Here is a 20722-nt window from a genome sequence, read left to right as displayed (position 1 = left end):
GGTGTTTAATGTAGCATGGCCTTTGGTGAGAGGTCTGTACACACAGGAGTCTGGATGTTACTGAAGTACAAACACGTGCTTGGTTTGTTTTTTCTCTGTAGTGTCGTTACAACCCTTGCTTCCCTGGTGTGCGATGTGTGAACACTGCTCCAGGTTTCCGATGTGAGACCTGTCCTCCAGGATATACGGGACAAGCTGTGCAAGGGATAGGACTCAGCTATGCCAAGAACAATAAGCAGGTGAGTGACAGCACCTCCATGACAAATTCCTTGCAAGGTGCTGCTTTTATATTAGCAGTGCATCTGTATTGAACGGTATTTATTTTTCAGTTGTTCCATAATTGCCTCATTCTGTTAGGCAGAGCTCAGAGTGTTTCAGTTAGAGATCTGAATTGTGTTTGCATAGCTTTAATGGGAGTATTAACAATGTAATACTCTTGACTGGCATAGGGACAAGAAAAAATGTCATCTTTGTAAGTATCTCTGATCAACTTCAGGGAGTTCTGTGTACTGGCTGTGAAGTAGAAAGAAAATTATTAAAAAGGCCCATTTTGCTGTAATATTTTTGCATATTTCTGTAAACACTCTAGAATGGGAACACAGTTTTGTGTAAACTCTTCTGTTTACATAAAACCAGAGCACATCCTAAAGCTGAAATTTTCTGTTTCTTTAGGGTTCGGAAAGTTAGCCTATTGATATATTTGTGACATTCTGAGAGCAGTTTCAGGAGAGGCTGCATCTCTTTTCTAGTCTTAAACTGTTGATTATACTTTGGTGTTTCTTCAGTCTTTGGTCTTAATAAATTTACTTTAATTTTATTATTTCTGGATATGGTTTATTGCTAGGTCTGCTTAGATATTGATGAATGTCAGAATGGAGGACTTGGACTCTGTGTTCCGAACTCCCATTGCATAAACACTTTGGTAAGCGTCTTTTCATTTATGCCTTTAAAAAAATCAGTTGTTTTAAAATTCCATTAGGCTAGGATTGGATTTATGGGTCTGATGAAAAAGCAATTAATAATACAATTATTTTTCTTCTTGTAAATCAAAGAAGGTTTTTCTCTTTTCCTAGCTAATAATAAAAAAATTAATAGTTGATTTGTCATGACCACATTCATCTGAATTGTATCCTTATCACTTTCACTGAAGAGCAGGAGCTCTTCTCTCCATACCATCAAGTGATGTGTGTTTATGGGTATGTTATTGCAAGAAGCCTCCTTTGAAAGATTAAACCTTTGCTTCCCTTACTTCCTGCCTCCCTGAGAACTGTGGAAACAAGCTGTTCCCTGCTTGTTGCCTTCTTTATAGGAGTTATGCATAGAGTAACAGCTATCCCTCTAAATAAATGGAAACAAAGAGCTGCAATTGGTACAAGACTGTTAATGCCCATATATATTAAATGCAGGAGAGCAAGCACAGGAGAAGTAAAAATGGTTTGAAAAATGTTAGGATCCGATAAGAAGGGCATACAACCACTTTAATGCTATGAAGCAAGCTGGGCATAGAATCACATGATCGTAGAATCATTTATAATAGGAAAGATCCTGAAGGCCAAGTCCAGCTCTTAACACAGCACTGACAATCCTGCCACTACGCTCTTTTGCCAAGTGCCGCATCCACACCTATTTTGAACACTTTCAAGAATAGTGAGTCCACCACTTCCCTGGGCAGCCTGTTTCAATGCTTGACAATTCTTCGTGTAAACAATTTCTTGCTAGTATTCAATCTTAATCTCTCCTGACCTAAGAGGGCCTGAGGATCTGAGGCCGTTTCTTCTTGTCCTATCACTTCTTACCTGGGAGAAAAAACTGAACCCCACCCATCTATAGCAACCTTTCTGGTACTTGTAGAGTGATAAGGTCCCCCCTGAGGCTCCTTTTCTTCAGGCTAAACACCCCCAGCTCCCTTGGCCACTCCTCACTGGACTTGTCCTCCAGACCCTTCACCTCCACCGCCCTTCTCTGGACTCACTCCAGCACCTCAGTGTCTTTCTTGTAGGGAAGAGCCTAATACTAAACACAGCACTCGAGGTGTGGCCTCACCAGTGCCCAGTGTAGGGGGACAATCCCTGCCCTAGTCCTGCTGGCCACACCATTGCTGATCCAGGCCAGGATGCCATTGGCCTTCTTGGCCACCTGGGCACACCCTGGCTCATTCCAGCCACTGTCACCAGCACCCCGAGGGCCTTTTCTACTGGGCAGCTTTGCAGCCACTGTGCCCCAGCCTGTGGAGCTGCCTTGGGGAGCAGCACTGGTGACTGAAGACCTGGATGAGCACTGAACTGGACTGAACAGCTGGATGTCACTTCATTCAGTACTGCTTTCTGGGCCCAGCCATCCAGACACTTTTTCACCCAGTGAACAGTGCACCTGCCCACGCTATCAGCTGCCAGACTCCCCGGGGGATTGCTGTGGGAAATGCTGTCAGAGGCTCATCCACTGAGCAGGTTACAGAACAAGCAGGACCCACCTTTCATAAATCTGTCCTGCTAGGACCTGATCCCCTTGTCCTGGACATGCCACAGGGTTTCTTCATAACAGGAAAAAGGTTAAAAGTATCCTTCATGTGTAAAGGTGGTCCTTTCTGCAGAAAGGTATTGTTGAGGCTACCATTTGTGTTCAATGTTAGCTCTCATTGAGAATAAGCTTGTTCTCTTAGGGCTGCTTTCACTGTTCAGTATGTTTATATCTTTTTTTAATATCTAGAAGATTTGCTGTCACATTTTGTATCTTGCTGCATGACTAGACATGCAGCTTCTTTGGGAAGCCATCGGGCCCTGTCTGCAGAGGGCAGGCACCAAGTGTCCTGCCATCTGTCCAAACAGAGCAGTGTGGGGTTTCTAGTCCTGTATCCCTTCAGAAACAGTCTGGTCTGGAAATGCTGCCTAAGAGGCTATTTTCATGCATACCAGAGCTTGATATAGGATATATACCAAGCAAATTCAGCAGACTCCAGGATATACTACCCGGGTGTCCATTAGGATAAAATGTACAGGCTGGTGTGTTTTAAATAAGTCATACCATTTGCATCACCCAGGGATTATTTTACTCTTCAGTCATCTGTTTGTTTTCATATTCATCCTCAAAGTATGCAGACAGAACAGAGTTAAAATTTGTAACAAAGTTAGGAATAGGGATAAAAAATAATGCCAGTCTGAGCAGTAAGTAGATTTCTCTGTGATAGTGGACTTACAACAGTCCTGACGGCTCTTCCAACAGACTTTGTGCACGAAGACTGAAGTTCTATGAAGCACCTCAGTTTTACCAATGGTTGGATGCACATGTTTGTCCGAGATCTGCCCATTTCTGTCCCTTGACATGTCAAAAAATAATTATTCTCCCTAAGATAAAAAGATTGTTCTCAATTGACTTTTATGTCTTAAGTTACAGGTCTACAAGAACGTGAGACAGAGACAAAAGCCACATTGCATGCCTAAAGAAGATCTCACCTTATTACTATTTATCTATTTATATCTCATATAGTGATTAGTCCAGCACATAATGAGATTCCTTGGCTTAGCTCTTTTGTGCTTGTTTACACAAGAGAGTAATACATAAGAAATACATATGCAGGTGTCATGGTAAACCATAACAAAAACTTACATGGATGTTCTTATTGCCATGTAAATGAGGATGGCTATGTCTTCAGATAAAGAATTCTTTTCTGAAAAAGAGGATTTGGATCAAATTGGCTTAAAAACATTTTAGCTTAAAAATAAAATGGGACAAAGACACGATGAACTTTCTTATCTCTCTTTGATTAAAATTTGTGCCTAGCTGCCTTTAGATAAACTGATAGGTGTGCTTTACAGTGAAATAAGATCATCCAGTGAAATATGATCATAAGATCATCCTGATTAATCAGCTGCTGCTTTGAGTTTGCACAAAGTTTCAGCCACCTGGAAGCAGTGCAGGGTGGTACTGGCAAGGACAAGGCATCATGTAGAAGCTTTTGCTGCTATGTGACTTTTCTCTGGCTTAACAAAACACTGGTCTAAACAGACAAGAGTTGAGTCTGTTTTCCACCATGCACTCTGGGAGCCAGATATAATTTTCCTGTAGAAAATAAAGTTTGTTCACAGTACAAGAGGCCTCAGTGGATGAAAAAGTACACTTGCACAGCATAAACAGTATGACTTGAATCTTGCTCTTGTGCATGCTCTAAAAAGCAAAAATGTACCATTAAAAGCCTGGCTGGTGACTTCTTGTTCTTACAGGGGTCTTACCAGTGTGGCCATTGCAAACCAGGATATACAGGAGACCAAACCAGGGGATGCCAGGCTGAACGGAGCTGTAGGAATCAAGCCCTCAATCCATGCAGCATCCATGCCCGATGTATTGAGGAGAAGAGAGGAGAGGTGACATGTACTGTGAGTTCATTAAGTTGTGCATTTTTATAGTGAAGTCTAGCCATTTTGGGCTGGAAATGAGAAAGGCTTTGTGGTCATTTTATACAGTTGGATGTTTTACCAATTGTGGCAGACTGGCCAAGACTAGCTGTGAAAACTGGCTTGCAATTGTTTTGTTCTTGCCACATGTCTGTAAAGCAGCCATATTAATGTATCATATTCACTGTGTCTGTGTAATTAGATCTTTAGGATTCACTTTTGTAGACTTTCTGTAGTCTCCTTAGAAAAGACTGTCAAGTGTCACTCTACAGAAGACATCACAAGGACAAATTCCTCTCCTGGTGCTCAGCTGTGAGTAAGGATCCTCCCTGCATAGCCAAGGTGCCTGTATTTGCTGGCTGATGGAGACTGTTTTTTAAAGTGAGATGACAGATTCCAGGCACGGGGAGGTTGTATGGGGCTGACCAGCTATGCGAGCAGAGGAGCACAAGTAGCATATGAACTTCCATTGTAAGAGTATACTGAGGTATATTACTTAGTTTTTCCATCTTGCAACATAAAGCAAGAGACTAATCCTGTGTCCTAAATTTGGATACAGTGCATGCTTTTGCTGGCACTTGCTTTGGTCTCATTTTTAAGTACATCTGTTTCAAAGATAAATAATCTAGGATATTTTAAGTCCATGCTGTAATGGGAAGATGACTAGATACTTGTAGTAGGCAAGTCCTGGTTTTAAGGGAAGGCCAGATTTTGACATGCAGTTCTTTGCGTACGTCTTCGACACAAATGATGTGTTGGTTTGAAACAGTAATAATTTAATTAGCTAGGAGAAACTTGTGTGCAGATGCATTTATTTTGCCGATGCAAACTTCTAATCGCTAACACAGTTTTCTCTTAAAAGTTTCTCTAGTTGCAAATGTGTTCTTGAGATACTGAACAAAACACAGTTATCCCATCTAACCATGTGCCCCTTGACAAGATGCTAGGTGCATACTCTACCTAGTTGCTCTTTCCTTTTATTCAACCCGCCAGTGAGGAGCCAAGATTAGTTCCTGGCCAGTGTCTATAAGAAATCTATAGCTCCCACTGAAATCATTAGGTGTGGCAGGCACACATTCCAGCTGACATCAAGTTGTAGCTCTTTCTAGCTCTAATGTCTGGATACACTGCAGAATCTCTCAATGTGGAAAGAAAATTTTTGTTTCAAGCTCTCTGTATCTCATTGTACTTCAGTATCTGGTCATGACTTCCATATGCTGCTGTTTTCAAGACTGGTGTGAGTCTTCTTGAATATTTCTACAGTAACTCATTAACCTTTTGATAGTACTACCATGATGTTTTATTGATAGTGTGGCATTGGCTGGGCTGGTGATGGTTATATTTGTGGAAAAGATGTTGACATTGATGGCTACCCTAATGAAGAACTGTCATGCTCTGCTGAAAACTGCAGAAAGGTAAGAAATGCTTTCCTAATTCTATAATAATTCAAAGCATGAAAGAATAAAGAGGAAAACTGTAAGAAATACGATTCAATGTATTCATCCTTTTTTCAGGTGATTGAATTCTGTTTAATTTGATGATTAATTTTCAATTAGTTAATAATAGAAAAAAGTAATTTGAATTATTAAGGCTTCCAGTTTACCTATAGGACATCAGACTTGTCTGCTTTTCTGTCTAGGACAATTGCAGATTTGTTCCAAACTCTGGACAAGAAGATGCTGATGGTGATGGGATCGGAGATGCCTGTGATGACGATGCAGATGGAGATGGCATTCCCAATGAGCAGGTGCTGTGTGTAGATCAGGATGCAGGGGTCTGTGCCAACAGAAGGATTTCCCACTGCTGCAATGGGAAGTGATTCTGAAATCTGACTCATTACTGTTTGCCAGAGATTGTTACATACCCATCATTGTCAGTGGCCCCTTAAATTCTGCCTTTTACTTTCATGTAATACTCATTCTTACAAGACTTAAACCACACAGCCTTAAATCCTTTGTTCCTTTATATCCCTTTTATCATTTAATTCTAAAGATTTTTGTACAGAGCTTGTGTCCTTCTGTCACACTTTCCCACAGCATGACCTTCAGGAGTATTACTTGCATTAATATCTTTCTATTTAAGGAGCAGGTTGACCTGACAACATATTTCATCAGGGATCCAAAACCCACATAAATGAATGTGTGTCTTGCCAATAACTTGAAAAAGCTTTGGATTGTGTCTGCAAAGCAGAAGAGGCTTCCATGGGGGTACACACAGCAGAATATATTAGAGGATACATTCAGATTGGAAGAACTGTTTTGTTTTCACCCTGTATTCTTACAAGCCAGCTGTTGTTCCATATTAAGATCATTGACTGATACTGCCTAATGTGCTTCCAAGGCATAAGAATATGTTATCCAGAGTACAAGTGTCCACCTGGAGTCTGGGCAGACTAGCAGTCACAGAGGGTCTGTCTCAGACTGTTTTGCCATAGACTTCCACGCTAAATTATGCTAGCTTAAATCAATTAGTTTTATTAATGTTCTAAAATTAAAAACTTAAATCTTCCTACAATTTAAAATTTATTTGCAGATTCAGCACCTTCAAGTAACTTTTATATTATTTCTATTGTTCTTCTCTATGTACAATAGGAGGAGATCATGGGTATGCTGAGTAGCTATAGAAATTTTATACCACTTTGAAATAAAATTTTCTCTGTATACCTCCTGGTGGACTTTGAAAGTCAATAGCAGCTTGTTTGAAACAAACAAACCCACCAAAACCAAACAAAAAATGGTACCTTTTTGCATAAAGTTCTTTCCCCAGTTTCCAGCTAGTCTGTACCAGAAGGGGGCAATGGCCTGTCACTGAGAGCATCTGCAAACCTTGTCAGAGTCTCTGAACTGCAGCTTTTGATAAGGACCACGTGAGAAAGCTTGGGTACCAAAACAGGTTCCTCACCATGCACCCATGGAAAATGAGAATCAGAAATCGAGGTTATAAGTAAAGCCTTACGGTGCTGGATGCTTGTGATTAGGGTTCCCACAGTGTGGTTCAAAGCAGAGCTTTGAGGGTGCCAGTAAAATCTGATCCAGAGCTAATATTGACATAAAATGTCAAAACTGCTCACGCTTTTTTTTTTTTTTTAATTAGAAATAAATACAAGAGTTTTATATAGAAATTAAAGATTCATGGCCTGACTGATGTCTGATTCCGTCTCTCTTGCAGGATAACTGTGTCTTGGTTCCTAATGTTAACCAGAGAAACAGTGACCAAGATATCTTTGGAGATGCTTGTGACAACTGCCGTAATGTCCTGAATAATGACCAGAGGGACACAGATGGTGATGGGAAAGGAGATGCATGTGATGATGACATGGATGGAGATGGTTGGTGATCTTTCACTTTGAGCTTCTCTGATGTCATTCAGGTTTTCGCAGTGTGCTGCATGTTAGGAGATTTCATGTCACCAGCTGTAACACATAGTCTTTCTTTATGAAACTTGTGGTTTTCATCCTTTTAATTTAGTTAATACATATCTTAGGTTGCATTGGAAGCACTGTACACTGTAACAGAGAAACCAAGCCATGTTTCATGTAGAAGTTAAGGTTGTTGATCATTCAGCATTTCTTTAAAGATGCAAATGTTCCAGGGCATCCAGCTGCTGCCAGTCACTGGAAGGAGAGTTTCCAGTGCTCCACTATACTATGCCCAGAGCTACATAACATATTATTTTCATTGCTGTGGGTGGATTTCAAGAAGTGAAAAAATCACACCCCTTCAAATGCAATTAAAAAAATGAAATATCCCGTCCTGTAAATTGTGATACAGGAGCAGGATAGAATTAATTGTGTGTCATTAAAGAGTGTGATGGAATGAACAGCTGTGCTTTAGCAAGATGTTCCTAACTACTATTAAATGAGCAATACACACGTAACAAAGATTTACTGTGTAGGCTTATAATTTCATTGCAGGATTCAGTAGCTGTTAAAAGGAATAGTGTCTTTACTGTTTTAATGCTTATATTGCCCAGTGTGGACAAATATGGGAATTGTCTTTAACACACAATCCACTTTAGGTATTAAGAACCTTTTGGATAATTGTCAGAGGATCCCCAATGAAGACCAGGAGGACACAGATAATGACGGTGTTGGTGATGCCTGTGACAGCTGCCCTACAATCAGCAACCCAAACCAGGTTAGCAGACAGAAGGAAAAACTATTCTTGTTTAGGGATAGGGACTGCTGAGCCTAAAAAGGTGCAAGAGAATGAAGCAACCCATGCAGCCATAGTGTTTATATTTTAATAATAAAGTGTATTTCCTGGATAATATAATATTCAGGAGAATTTTACAGGCTCGCTGACTCTCCTGATGTGAGAAGGGGGAGCCACCAGTTATACTCTCACCATTTGGGATGTTGTTGGGACCTCTGCCCAGCATGTATCTTCTACTCTCATACTCTGAAATAGGCTCCAGTCCCACAGAGTTCAATGCCAAACTCCACACAGGGGTGTGATTTAGTTGTGCTTGGTATTTCTTTAATCAGGACAAAAATCCTGGTGTCTTTATTTACCAAAACTTTCAGTGCTGCTAGGTGAGAAGTCATTGTAACTTTTCATGTGTTGGAATTCTGATTTCACCTGTGTCTAATGAAAAATGTTGGAAACTATAGAGAAACACAATAGATTTTTAAAGATGCTTAAAAAATAAACCTTGGCTAGAAATGAGAAATACTTATTTTCAGTAGCAGAGGAATCTTGCTTGAACTCTTCAATTAAGTTTAACTGTGTTTATTCACTATCTTTTTTCTTTAATAAAACTGAATTCTTGGTTAGACGGATGATGCAAAAGAGAAAATATATTCTGTAAAACTAAGGTCTCTTCATACTTTTATTTTAGTTGTATTTGATTTAGTTGTGTTTTGATTTAATCCTGCAAATAGATGCTCTTGACAGCTGATAGTGGAACTTTCTCTGTTCCCTTTTGCAGTCAGATGTCGACAATGACCTGGTTGGAGATTCCTGTGATACCAATCAGGACAGGTATGCTGTGAGAGAGGCTCATCCTGAGCTGAAGCATGCTGCTGATTCCTGGAGAGCTGTAATCACTCAGGCTAGCCTGGATTTAATTCCTGAGAGTTGTTATTTCAAGAACAGTGTTAGGATTTATTAGCCTTGTTTGTTCACTTCCCTCTGGTAGTACACCTACGGTGCCTTCACCCTTATAGCCATTCACACAGGCTTCCACTGAGTTCCTGTGGAAGTGACACTCAAGCAGCTCTCTGGCTGTAAAACCCAGAGCACTGCTCAGAGCTTCTTAGTGAGAAAATGTCTTTCCTTTTTTGCTTTATTTTTCATTCCTCTTTCATTTCTCTGCTTTCTTAGCAGAAATTTCACAGTTAAGGGCTCTATATATTTCATTAAGAATCTAGTGTTCTTTGCAGAAACAAAATTTTGTTATCTAGTGTATAACACTTGCAGAGCAACCCCTTTGCTTTAGCACACCAAGACTGGCAAGGATCCTCTGTCTATGGCTTTCATATGCCTTGGGCATTCACAGGAGCAAGTTCCATGACAAATTGCATCACTTGTCTGGAAGCAGCTTCTGCATAACCAGCTTAAGGGATGGCAGGTTCTCCCATGTGCACCTCACTTACAGCAAGAGGCAAGGGAAATGATAAATCCTGTGCTGTCACAGTCTTTCATCAGCCACAGACAGCTGCAGGGTTTCACCCCAGGGCCATTGGTGGGTGCTCCCTCTGCAAAGGGACCTGCAGGGATCCTACTAATATGTCTCTGCAGGGATTATTCCCTATCTTGGGCCAGTAGCTGCCAAGGCCATCTGCATTTTACTCTTAAGTTAATATGTCTTTGTTCTTTTTCTTGTTTTAAAAAAGGTATTCCCCCTGCCCCCTCCAACAAAATTCACTAATGTGTGTGAAGCATTTCCTGTGTGAAGCATGCATAACTTGAGTAGATACACATATGGTGCTTACTGCACTTTATCTCAATATTGGGCAAACATTGATTACTCTGACCTAAAATTAAAGCACATTTCTTAAGCAGGGAGAGGTACTTGGGAATATTCCTACCTATAAGCCATAGCATGACTTTAATTTGGCTGCAGGTCATTTCTGCTTCACCTGCACCAATAAGACAGCACTGAGGGAAAACATGCCTGCTAATTGCTAGAAAGTAATTTGGTTTTGGTGGGTGTACAAAATATACCATACTTCAAGCAGTTTTTTTTCAGGGATGCAATTAACAGTTGGGATGAAGAAGTTATGTAGCCACGCCATAACTTCTTGAACCTCTTCTGTAGAATGTGTCCATGTGCTTGGTGGCTCTTCCCTGTGACCAGCTAATGCAGCCATGACTGGGAAGGAGCTACAGACTTTCTCCTCTATTTCTTACTGTATGCCCCCCTGCAGGATGGTAATCATTCAGTTTGGAAAACACCTTCAAGACCATTGAGTCCAAGCACTAATGTAGCAGTGCCAAGTCCACTACAAAAAACTTACTATGCAGGAGGGTGAGAACAGTGCTTGTTTTTAAATAAGTCTGATTTCAGGTGCTCATGTAGAGACTCTCATAAAGCTTCATTCACACTCACACCTGCATGTTCATGAGCACCAAGACACGTGCACATAAGAGAAGGGACACAAGGTGTCCAGCTCTTGTTGTCTCCTGAGTGCCTCTTGATTGGTGACACTGCACTTGTTGGATGTGCCTTACATGCTCTTCAGAAGTGGATGTTGACTGGGGTCTTGGGCTCCAGTATGTTTCCCACACTATGTAAGGCTTATTTTTCTTTTCCCCGAGTAGTTTTTTAACTCCTGGCTTGGAACGCTTTTTTTAAGTTCCTGCCTCCTTTGCTTTCCTGCCACCTTATCTTATCTGAGTCTCTTTGTTCCTGCTCTCCTTGCAGTTCAGCCACCTGAGCAACAACAGGATGTGTTGCCCACTGGTCTGCTTCCAGCTCCAGACTGCCACTGGCGTGTTTCCCCCTCAGGTGTCTGTGCTGTTCCCTGTGCAGAGGCAGGAACTGATACTGGCATACCATTTCTTTTTCCTTTCTGTGCTTGCAGCGATGGTGATGGGCACCAGGACAGCACAGACAATTGCCCTACAGTTATTAACAGCTCCCAGCTGGACACAGATAAGGATGGGCTGGGTGATGAGTGTGATGATGATGATGATAATGATGGCATTCCTGACCTCTTGCCTCCGGGCCCTGACAACTGCAGGCTGGTCCCCAACCTGGGGCAGGAAGATGATAATGGTAAGATCGGCCTTAAGGAGCCATTCTGATTCTCAGGCACCACATTCATCTCCAGGCTGTGCACACCAGGATGCAACCCTGTCATTACCAATGCATACACTCATCCCAGGAACAACAGCAGCACTCAGGAGCCCTTTGGCCAAAACAGAGGCATTTTCTCAGGCACTACAGCCTGCAGGGCTGATGCTCTGCCTGCTTCTTGGACACCCTCATCCCATGGCTGGGGCAGATGTGACTACTTGCTGCACCATAAATCTCCTTTCCTTCTCTGATACATTCAGGTGATGGAGTTGGCGATGTCTGTGAGTCTGATTTTGACCAGGACACAGTGATTGATCGGATTGATGTGTGCCCTGAGAATGCAGAGATCACCTTGACAGACTTCAGGGCCTATCAGACAGTGGTGTTGGACCCAGAGGGGGATGCGCAGATTGATCCCAACTGGGTGGTTCTGAACCAGGTAAAAATGGGTTTTCTTGGTCACTTGATCTTTCCTACCTGTCTGAGAAAGATCATTTGAAAACCACAATAAAATTAGCTCTGCAATTGCTGGACCTCTGGTCGACATGAAAAGTAGGTGTTGGTTAGTAGAATCTTTTCAGGAGTAATAATGAAGGATAGCCTTCAAGCTATCAAAATTGATGTTCCCAAAACTCTAAAATAGCTACATGCTGGCCAACTTATTGGTGGATTTCACTGCTGCCAGAAGGTAGACATGTGTTACCTTGTTGAAGTATTTCTGTAACAAACAAGTTTCATTAATCCTTCCTGTAATTTAAAAGTCCAATGTGCTAAATAACAGCATTTCATAGGATCTTAGAATCGTTTGGGTTGGAAGAGATCTCAAAGATCATCTCATTCCAACCCCAACCTGCCAAAAGCAGGGATACACAGCACTAGACCAGGTTTCTGAGAGCTTCAGCCAGCCTTGAACACTTACAGGTTTGGAGTGTCTCTGGGTAACCTGTTCCAGTGCCTCACAAACCTAACAGTAAAACTTTTTTCCCTCATACTTAATCTAAACCTACTTGATCTTACTTTGAATCCATTGCCCCTTGTGCTGTCACTACATGCTCTTGGTAAAATATCCCTCTCTATTTTTCTGGTAGGCTCCCTTCAAGTACTGGAAGGCCACAATTAGGTCATCCCAAAGCCTTCTCTTTCCCAGGCTGAAAAACCCCAATTCTCTCAGCCTGTCTTCATAGCAGAGGGGTTCCATCCCTCTGATCATCTTTGTGGCCTCCTCCGGACTCGCTCCAACAGGTCCATGTCCCTGTGCTAGGACCCCAGAGTGCTGGACTGGGCAGCAGTCCAGCACTCCTAGATGGAGTCCAGTAACTTATTTACACTAACAAATTTTAGCCTTCAGGCAGCTAATGTGTTCTGAGTCACAGGGAGTGTGCAGTTTTTTCCCTTGAAAAAGTCTCTGCCAAGCCAGATGGGGAGTACACATCTTCCTTAACACAGTCCTGGCAGTCAGTTCAATCCTGAACTCTGTGATCCAACTGTATGAGCTAAGCATAGGAAAAGCTCTCTTCCTCCTACAACCCTCTTCCCCTGCACCCCAGTTTTGGCCAGATTCAGATTTCCAGAGTATTGTGCTAGGGAAAAAAAGTATCAAAATACCAGTATGATTAATTCTGCACTAGGAAAGCAAACAAATCATTCCCAACTCGGGCTGTGCAAGAAGCTCAAAAATTACTGTTTGATTATAGTTCTCACTGATTTTAGTTCAGAACTACAAGCATCACAGATATGCTGTAAGCAAACAGAGGAGAGGGATGAAGGAGGTGCTAGAGGAAGACCAGAAAAGATTTAGGCAATCCAGCTTGCCACAGATGCTAACCACCCTGAATTTACCCTTAACAGGGGATGGAAATTGTGCAGACTATGAACAGTGATCCTGGCCTTGCTGTTGGTATGTAGCCTCTTCTGAGATTTAAGTTTCACAGCAGAAAACGCTGAGAATCTGGAGATGTGTTGTGCAGAATTGTTTTTAACTTGTGTGTACCCTTAGGTTACACGGCTTTTAACGGCGTTGACTTTGAGGGCACTTTTCATGTGAACACAGTGACAGATGACGACTATGCTGGCTTTATTTTTGGTTATCAAGACAGCTCTAGCTTTTACGTAGTAATGTGGAAACAGACGGAACAGACATACTGGCAAGCGACTCCCTTCCGAGCTGTTGCAGAGCCCGGCATTCAGCTAAAGGTACTGGTGGTGGCTCCTGGCTAAGGACACAGTGCTCGCTGCAGCCTGGCTATGCCATCTGGCCATGTGCTGGCCATGGGCCAGGTCATCATGCCATGCATAAGCCCAGCCACTGCACTGCATGTCAGCTGTGCTGCCCGACTGATGCTCTCTATTGGCAACTGCTGTCAAAATGGTTAAGTCAGGCAGCTGCCACACAGCCCTTTTTATAGCACTGCTTTAAGGAACGTAATTTTGCCTTTCTGATCAGCTGGAGCATTTAAGTCTTTTCAGTGATTGTGCTCTGACCCTCACTGCTCAGACTGTCTCTTTTTCCTTTGTCCAGGTCGCTTTGCCCATGCAGGCAGTGGCTGCGGCTGTAGAACAGAAGTTAGGGGCCTGTTAGTAGCAGAGAGGATGCTTCTGCAGACCTGCTCCTCACTAAACAAAATCTTGGCTCCTGAAAGTGACTTTTCTTTGTGGTCAGTGTTGGAAAATTGTATTTTTGCAGGCTGTGAAATCCAAGACAGGTCCTGGTGAGCACCTCCGCAACTCCCTCTGGCACACAGGGGACACCAATGATCAGGTCAGGCTGCTGTGGAAGGACCCCCGAAATGTAGGGTGGAAAGACAAAGTCTCCTATCGCTGGTTCTTGCAGCACAGACCTCAGATTGGTTATATCAGGTAAGAGAGGAAAAGATAGATAAGGGGAGTAACAGATACTGTAATTTCTCAACACCTGATTCAGATGATACCCTGAGAATTTTTATTATGTCTGGGCTTTGTACTGATGAAGCCTCATAACAAATAAGACTTTTGGAATTCAGCCTGCAGCTCTTTCCTAGACAATTCCAAGTTAAACCTCTTTGTATGGACCATCTGTCTCTTTTAACTGTGCCTTACCCTGATGAGCTCTTTTCTGGCTTTAATACCTTGTTTCCTACTACTAGCCACTGCTACTGCTGGCCACTGATCTGAAAACCAATATATTTCAGATTTTCTTAATTTTGATATTTTAGAATATTTTTGTTAGAATTGGGGTAGTTCATTTACGTATTCTAGGGTAACAGAATAAAAGTTGTCCACTTAGATGTTGTGATTCTAACTTCCAAGTAATTGTCCTCCTGTGATAGATTTGACATTATTCAGCACATAGTTAGAAAGTTTGTCAAAGCTTTGTAATGTCTTATTTTGGGGTTTTTTTTGGGGGGAAAAAATAGTTAATAATAGAAAAAAATCAGAATTCAATATGAAACATTTTACTCTGCAACATCCAGCAAACAAATCAGCAGGAATTATACTTGTAGATTAAGGCTGATGTTAAAATGCAAAAAACTAACTGCCCTGGCATGATGGGCTCAGGTCTTTCAGCCTTAGAACAGAAATATGGGTAAGCCAGCTTTTCTTCAAGAAAATCATCACCCTGCAGTTCAGATGTAGTAATTTGGTGGTGTAATTATTCCACTTTTCTAGTGCAGAGCATCATCCTCAATAGTAACTGGAGTGAGCATGATTGACTTTTACACTAAAATGAATTAAGTACCTTTATACTGTCACTTGTTTTGCCCCAGCCACAGGGCAGTAGTGAACTGATCTCAGGTAGCAACTTATATTTAGACCAAGAAGTTAATGAAGCTGCTGCATGAGCAAACATCTCTTATGGCTGCAGTCTCTCCAACCAGCCCAAGTAATGCTCTGTAACTGGGAAAGGCAGGACAGTCTGTGTCACAAAATCCTTTAAAACTGAAGGCAGGCAGGCCTAAAGCGAGCCTCTGTCAGCTCTCTGTCTACTCTTGCTGTGGTCTGGTTAGGGCAGATGCCACTGTGTGTGTCTAGCAAAGGTCTTCCAAGCCTTCAAGGAAGTCACTTGAGCCAGCCTCTCCCATGGAAATTTGCAAGACAAAAAATTCTATTCATTGTACAGATACTTTTAAACTGCCTCAGCAAATCAGTAAATAAAATCAGAAACATATCAGCATTTGGGCTTTTCTCTTTATATTATGAAAAGACAAGGGAACTTTAATTCCTTTCACCTGTTTGCTCTTTTCTTGCATGCAGAAATGCCCCATCCAACAGGGCCCTCCAGGCTCATCATCCCCTAGGTCATTTACCCCGTATCCCATAGGCTGAGGACTTGATGTGGGCTACAGCAAACAGCTCAGCTGGCTCCAGTGTGGTCCTGTTCAAGCCCTCAATACAGAGCACACACTGGGAAGCTGGTGGGGGCAGCTTTCACAGGGCTATTTGGGAATTTGTTGATGTGTTTTCTAACAAGAGGATGCTAGATCAGCAAAACAGTTCCTGGAATTTATCATATTCACATTTTTAAATAAATGTCACAGACAAGTTTAAGATCCCAATGGTTTGTTGACACTCTTCCTATTACAGGAAAAAAAAAAAAACGTTCAAACCGTGGAAGACAATATCCATCTGGCCTTCTTCAACTGATCTAGTCTGGTTCTCCTATCACTATTGACTGTGGAAAATGTCAAGAGCTAAAGCACTCAGCTAGACTGACTACAGGGGAAAAAAAAAACATTCCAAAGCTTTTTTTAGGATATGTAGAAACCCCTCAAAAAATCCTCCCCCTTCTTGAAGCATTGCTCCAGTTCCCAGTCGATACAGGAGCTACATTAACTGCTTTTTCTCCCCTGGGCTAGATGGGAGGGACAGCATGTCCAAGAATAGTCTCCATGGATAACAACATTACTTTCAGGAATGTTGCAGCCTTAGAAAAGACCTAATAGAGCTTCTGTTTTGCTTTCATTAAGGGCAAGATTTTATGAAGGCTCTGACCTAGTGGCAGATTCTGGTGTAACCATAGACACCACGATGCGTGGAGGACGGCTTGGAGTTTTCTGCTTCTCTCAGGAAAACATTATTTGGTCCAACCTGAAATATCGCTGCAATGGTAATGTTCTTATGCTGTTTTAGCTAACAGCTAGCAAGTGACAATGAAGAACCAGTAGTAAGGCTGTTGCATTAAGCCATTTAGCATTCTTTCCTTTGCCCTTCTTTTACAAATTATTCACAGCTGTGAAATACCTCCCCTGACGCCAGCAGCACACGGAAGCCCAGCGAGACAGGAACTAACACAGCTGCTCCTCCCAGAGCAGTCACTCTTCTACAGAGAATGTGCCATCTGAGGGGCACAGCTGTCATCAGAGACTTAGGAATGTTATATAAAACCTGAGAGCTGTACACACACAACAAATACACTGATACCATAGTGTATGTAGACAGTTTGAGCTTTGAATACAAGGTAAAATACACCTGCAGAGAGGCAGTGAGCTCAGGCATCGGGCATCACTGTCACTTGTGTGCTTGCTGACTGGCCCACTGTGGTGGGGGACAAGATCATAAGATGCCTTTTCTCACATGTAGGAATGCTGTTGCCTTTTCTCAGGGCAAGAGCCTTTTAACTTAGCCCTGATCATTCACTATACAAATTAACTCAAACTTTTATCAGTCACACAGTATCTGATCATTTCAGGGTATTTCTGTCCCAGCAACAGTTCAGGTAACTTGAATTGGGGCTGAAGGGGCTGCCCCTCTTCCTCGCAGCATCCATATCCAGTCTTTGGAAAATAATCCACCAGACAAGTTGGAATAGTTTCCTTGTCTGCTTTCTGATCCGAGAAGCCCAGTCCAGGACTGCAGTGGACATTGCCACTCTGTAGAATGTTATGCTGATGGACTCTGGTGCTTGGACACTTAGTACACTTAGGAGGTCACAGTTAAACAGGGAACTTCTAGACAGTAGTGCTTACAAATAAAAATTACTTGGTAAGTATTTTCAACTATATTGTAGTTTCCCAGAAAGCGAGTATCAAAGCTGCCACTGAGTCACACTTACATGGCAGTGAGCAGGCACATGGGGTTGCTGCAGAAGCTACATAAAGTCAATGAAACCCACTCAAAAGAACTCTGAAGTCCCACAGTATCTCTGTTTTCATATCAGAGAAGTTACACCAGTACGCAGAAAAGGCTTGAAAGTCAGGCCTTTTAAAGGTGTTCAAGAAAAAGCAGAGGACTTACCCCCTTTTTCTACATACTGTGTCTATGTAGAAAAAAGTGTATACACATGTCCCTTTTTTGAGTTCAGAGCTACCTCTCCTGCATCAGGGTGAAAATAATCAGAGTGAAGTTGAGCTTTGTTGCTGTGGCTCCATTGCTGGCTGCAGCTTTAACTCTGTGGTTTCTCTGTCGCTCTCCAGATAAAATGTTTTGGGATCTGGCAAAGGCAGACTGCAAATAATGCTTCAAACAGAACTGTAGCTGCTCTTACAGCATTGATCCATCTCCAGCTCCCTTGTCCAAGTCTCAGTCTTTGTGCCAGTTGCTGTTGGTCCTGGGGTTAATGCTTTTTGTCCCTTCCTGTGGTCTGGGAAACCATCACATGGAAGCTGAATTAGGATACATGAGACATAAGAGATACTGATGCTACAAATGTGTCTGGCATGCAGAGCAGGACAAACACCTGTCTTGTCTTTCTGATCAGTGTTTATTGATAAAAACTTAAGACTGCTAGCCACAAAGTCTTCAGAGATACGTAATTTGAAGATTGACAGGCACTGTAGCACTCACTGTCTCGTTAGCCTCTTTGTGTTGGAAACATTCCTCGTTCATTCTTAATATGGAAACAAAAGAGAAGCATGTTACCTAAAAAGAGAATAGGTGGGTAATTTAAGTGCTGCTTAATTTTGTTGGAAGAGACTAAACTTTTATGTATTTTCCTGTTTTCAGACACCATCCCAGAGGACTTTCAAGAATTTCAAGCGCAGCAATTTGGTGTTGGGGATATTTAAAAAGTAAAAGCAAACTAACATTGCTATTGCAAACAGTAAAACCATATATTTTAAATACTTATATGATTTTTGTTGTCAGAATGCACACTGCAGCTTTATTCTCATTGATGTGACTATGTCAGACTTTTTTTTTTTTTTTTGTAAAAAAGTGAAAATAAAAAGGAGACTAAATATACCTGGACCTCGCTTCTTTTCAAATTTGTCCTAAAATCTAGAGAGCAGCATGTAAATGGGGTGACAGCTTGCTTAAAACACACTCAAGGAAAGGTTGAATGTATTAACTTTTTTGGATTCAGTATTAATCAGTGGAGGGAAGAAAGTGGAATTTTACCTACGCTGAATGTGTTATAGACAATCTGGTATTGCATCTGGTAACAAAGTGGTTCAGAGCTGTTTGGCCGAGCCACTTAGTGCCTTTCCAGTCTTCCTAGGAATAGGTTGTACCTCCTTTAGGATATTTTAAGGCCTTTGGAGACTGTTACCCTTGGCAGACCTCCTCTTAAGCAATGTATTAGATCTCCCACTCCCAAGAATTGTGAGTCACTATCACAATGTGGAAAAATAAAAAAGCTGACATCAGAGCATTGCAGTCACATTTTATGACTTGCATGTGACTAAAACAAACAAACAAAAAGACTACAGAGATAATAAATGCACGATCACCTAGATAAAGCAATCCTTTCACATACACAGAGCCAGGCCTTGACCTGTCATCAGAGCCAAGGTCTCAACACAGGTAGTGCAATATTCTTTGCAAATAACCATTAGGACTGAAAACAGAAGGCCAAAAGGAACTGTATCACAATGCACTCTCAAAGTGCAGAAAGGTGTTAATACAGTGTGCATTTTTACTACATCCTCTTTCAAAATGGAGCTTAGGAAGGGAGGGAAGACAAGCTCCAAGAACTGTTGAATAGAGGATAGTTACTTTAACTATATATTTTTTAAATAACTGTAGGATAATGACTTTAAAAAGGACAGTTGGAAATGGCACTTCAGTCTGGAGGGAGGGGGAAGGAAGAAATACAAAGGGAAGGAATATAGTGAGAGTTTTAAAATCGGAAGTAACCATGGGAAAATGAATAGTCCTAGCTCTTTTCCAGCACAAGGATACAGGGGCAATGCTGAGTTAAATTATCAGGTGAGAGCATCAAACAAAAAAAACACATTACTTCTCAGTACAGTAAAAACACCCTTAAGGATATTACAAGCCATTAGGGGCTTTGACTACTGGCAGAATTTCCCCATGGGCTCCTCCATCATTGCTGAAGTTTCTGGAAGTCGAGTGGGCCTGGGAGCTGTCCCATGAGGATCCCAGAGTCCCAGTACAAAAAACACGATGTCGACGCATTCCTTTGGTTCAGTGATTCTTGATGAAAGGTCCTTCAGTTTCCGTTCTCCTTTCCCCTTGGCATCAACCAAACCACTCACCAGATGTCTGAGGACTGAAAGGCTAATTACTCTGGAGCAACAGAGAGGGCATCATCAAATTATGCTTAATAGATGACAAAAAAATATGTTCTTCTAGCTGAGCATGCGCTGTAACTGCAGTGTTGTTCATTTATGAAGGAAAATACACACTGTAAAAAAAAAATTACATCTTCCTTATCAAAGATTTGCACTTCACCAGAAACAGCCCCTTCTCCAGGCAGAAATCCTCTCTGAATGGTGAGGGCACAGCCTGGGCAGAAGGCATTCACTATGCTCACCCATACCACCACTGCAGCGCACGTGCAGCTTTCAGCACTCACATTTTGCACAAGTGGTTTCCTCCCAGCGGAGGCAACAGGCCTGGCCCACCCTGACCTGTCTGCAGCATGGGCAGCACACACCAGCTCCATCAGAAAACATGACTGCACTTGGCCTTCAAATCCCTGCCAGGCTCCAAAGCTCTGCTCAGTCCCCCTGTCCCCTCCTGCTACAGTGGCTGGGAGCGAGCAGCCTGGCCCTTTGCCTCTTAGCTGGCTTACCACCATGGAGCTTGCCTGTTTCCAGGCTCTCTTCGAATCCATGACCACTGGAGGCTAGAAGGTAAGATACAGGCTCTGGCTCTCATGCTGTTCCCAAAGGTAGCTGTGAAGCTGTGAGCCCCTAACCCTCCACTGACAGAAA

The 20722-nt window shown here is 42.1% G+C and overlaps 1 protein-coding gene across 2 annotated transcripts in view; it reads left to right on the top strand.

The window, feature by feature from the left end:
* The window catches only part of THBS4 (thrombospondin 4), a 45112-nt gene extending 26321 nt beyond the window's left edge, over positions 1-18791 (top strand). For both annotated transcript variants that reach the window (XM_032744505.3, XM_012577692.5), the window contains exons 8-22: positions 102-239; positions 845-922; positions 4218-4370; positions 5699-5803; positions 6028-6135; positions 7557-7716; positions 8406-8524; positions 9318-9370; positions 11416-11609; positions 11891-12069; positions 13479-13527; positions 13627-13823; positions 14314-14486; positions 16574-16713; positions 18549-18791. In XM_032744505.3, the coding sequence (XP_032600396.3) occupies positions 102-239; positions 845-922; positions 4218-4370; positions 5699-5803; positions 6028-6135; positions 7557-7716; positions 8406-8524; positions 9318-9370; positions 11416-11609; positions 11891-12069; positions 13479-13527; positions 13627-13823; positions 14314-14486; positions 16574-16713; positions 18549-18610 (1908 nt within the window). In that variant the 3' untranslated portion in view covers positions 18611-18791. The remainder of the gene's footprint in view (positions 1-101; positions 240-844; positions 923-4217; positions 4371-5698; positions 5804-6027; positions 6136-7556; positions 7717-8405; positions 8525-9317; positions 9371-11415; positions 11610-11890; positions 12070-13478; positions 13528-13626; positions 13824-14313; positions 14487-16573; positions 16714-18548) is intronic.
* Positions 18792-20722: the final 1931 nt, after the last annotated feature.

Source organism: Taeniopygia guttata, chromosome Z (assembly GCF_048771995.1).
Source record: "Taeniopygia guttata chromosome Z, bTaeGut7.mat, whole genome shotgun sequence".
NCBI classification, from domain to species: domain Eukaryota; kingdom Metazoa; phylum Chordata; class Aves; order Passeriformes; family Estrildidae; genus Taeniopygia; species Taeniopygia guttata.
This window is presented reverse-complemented; position numbering and strand designations above follow the sequence as displayed.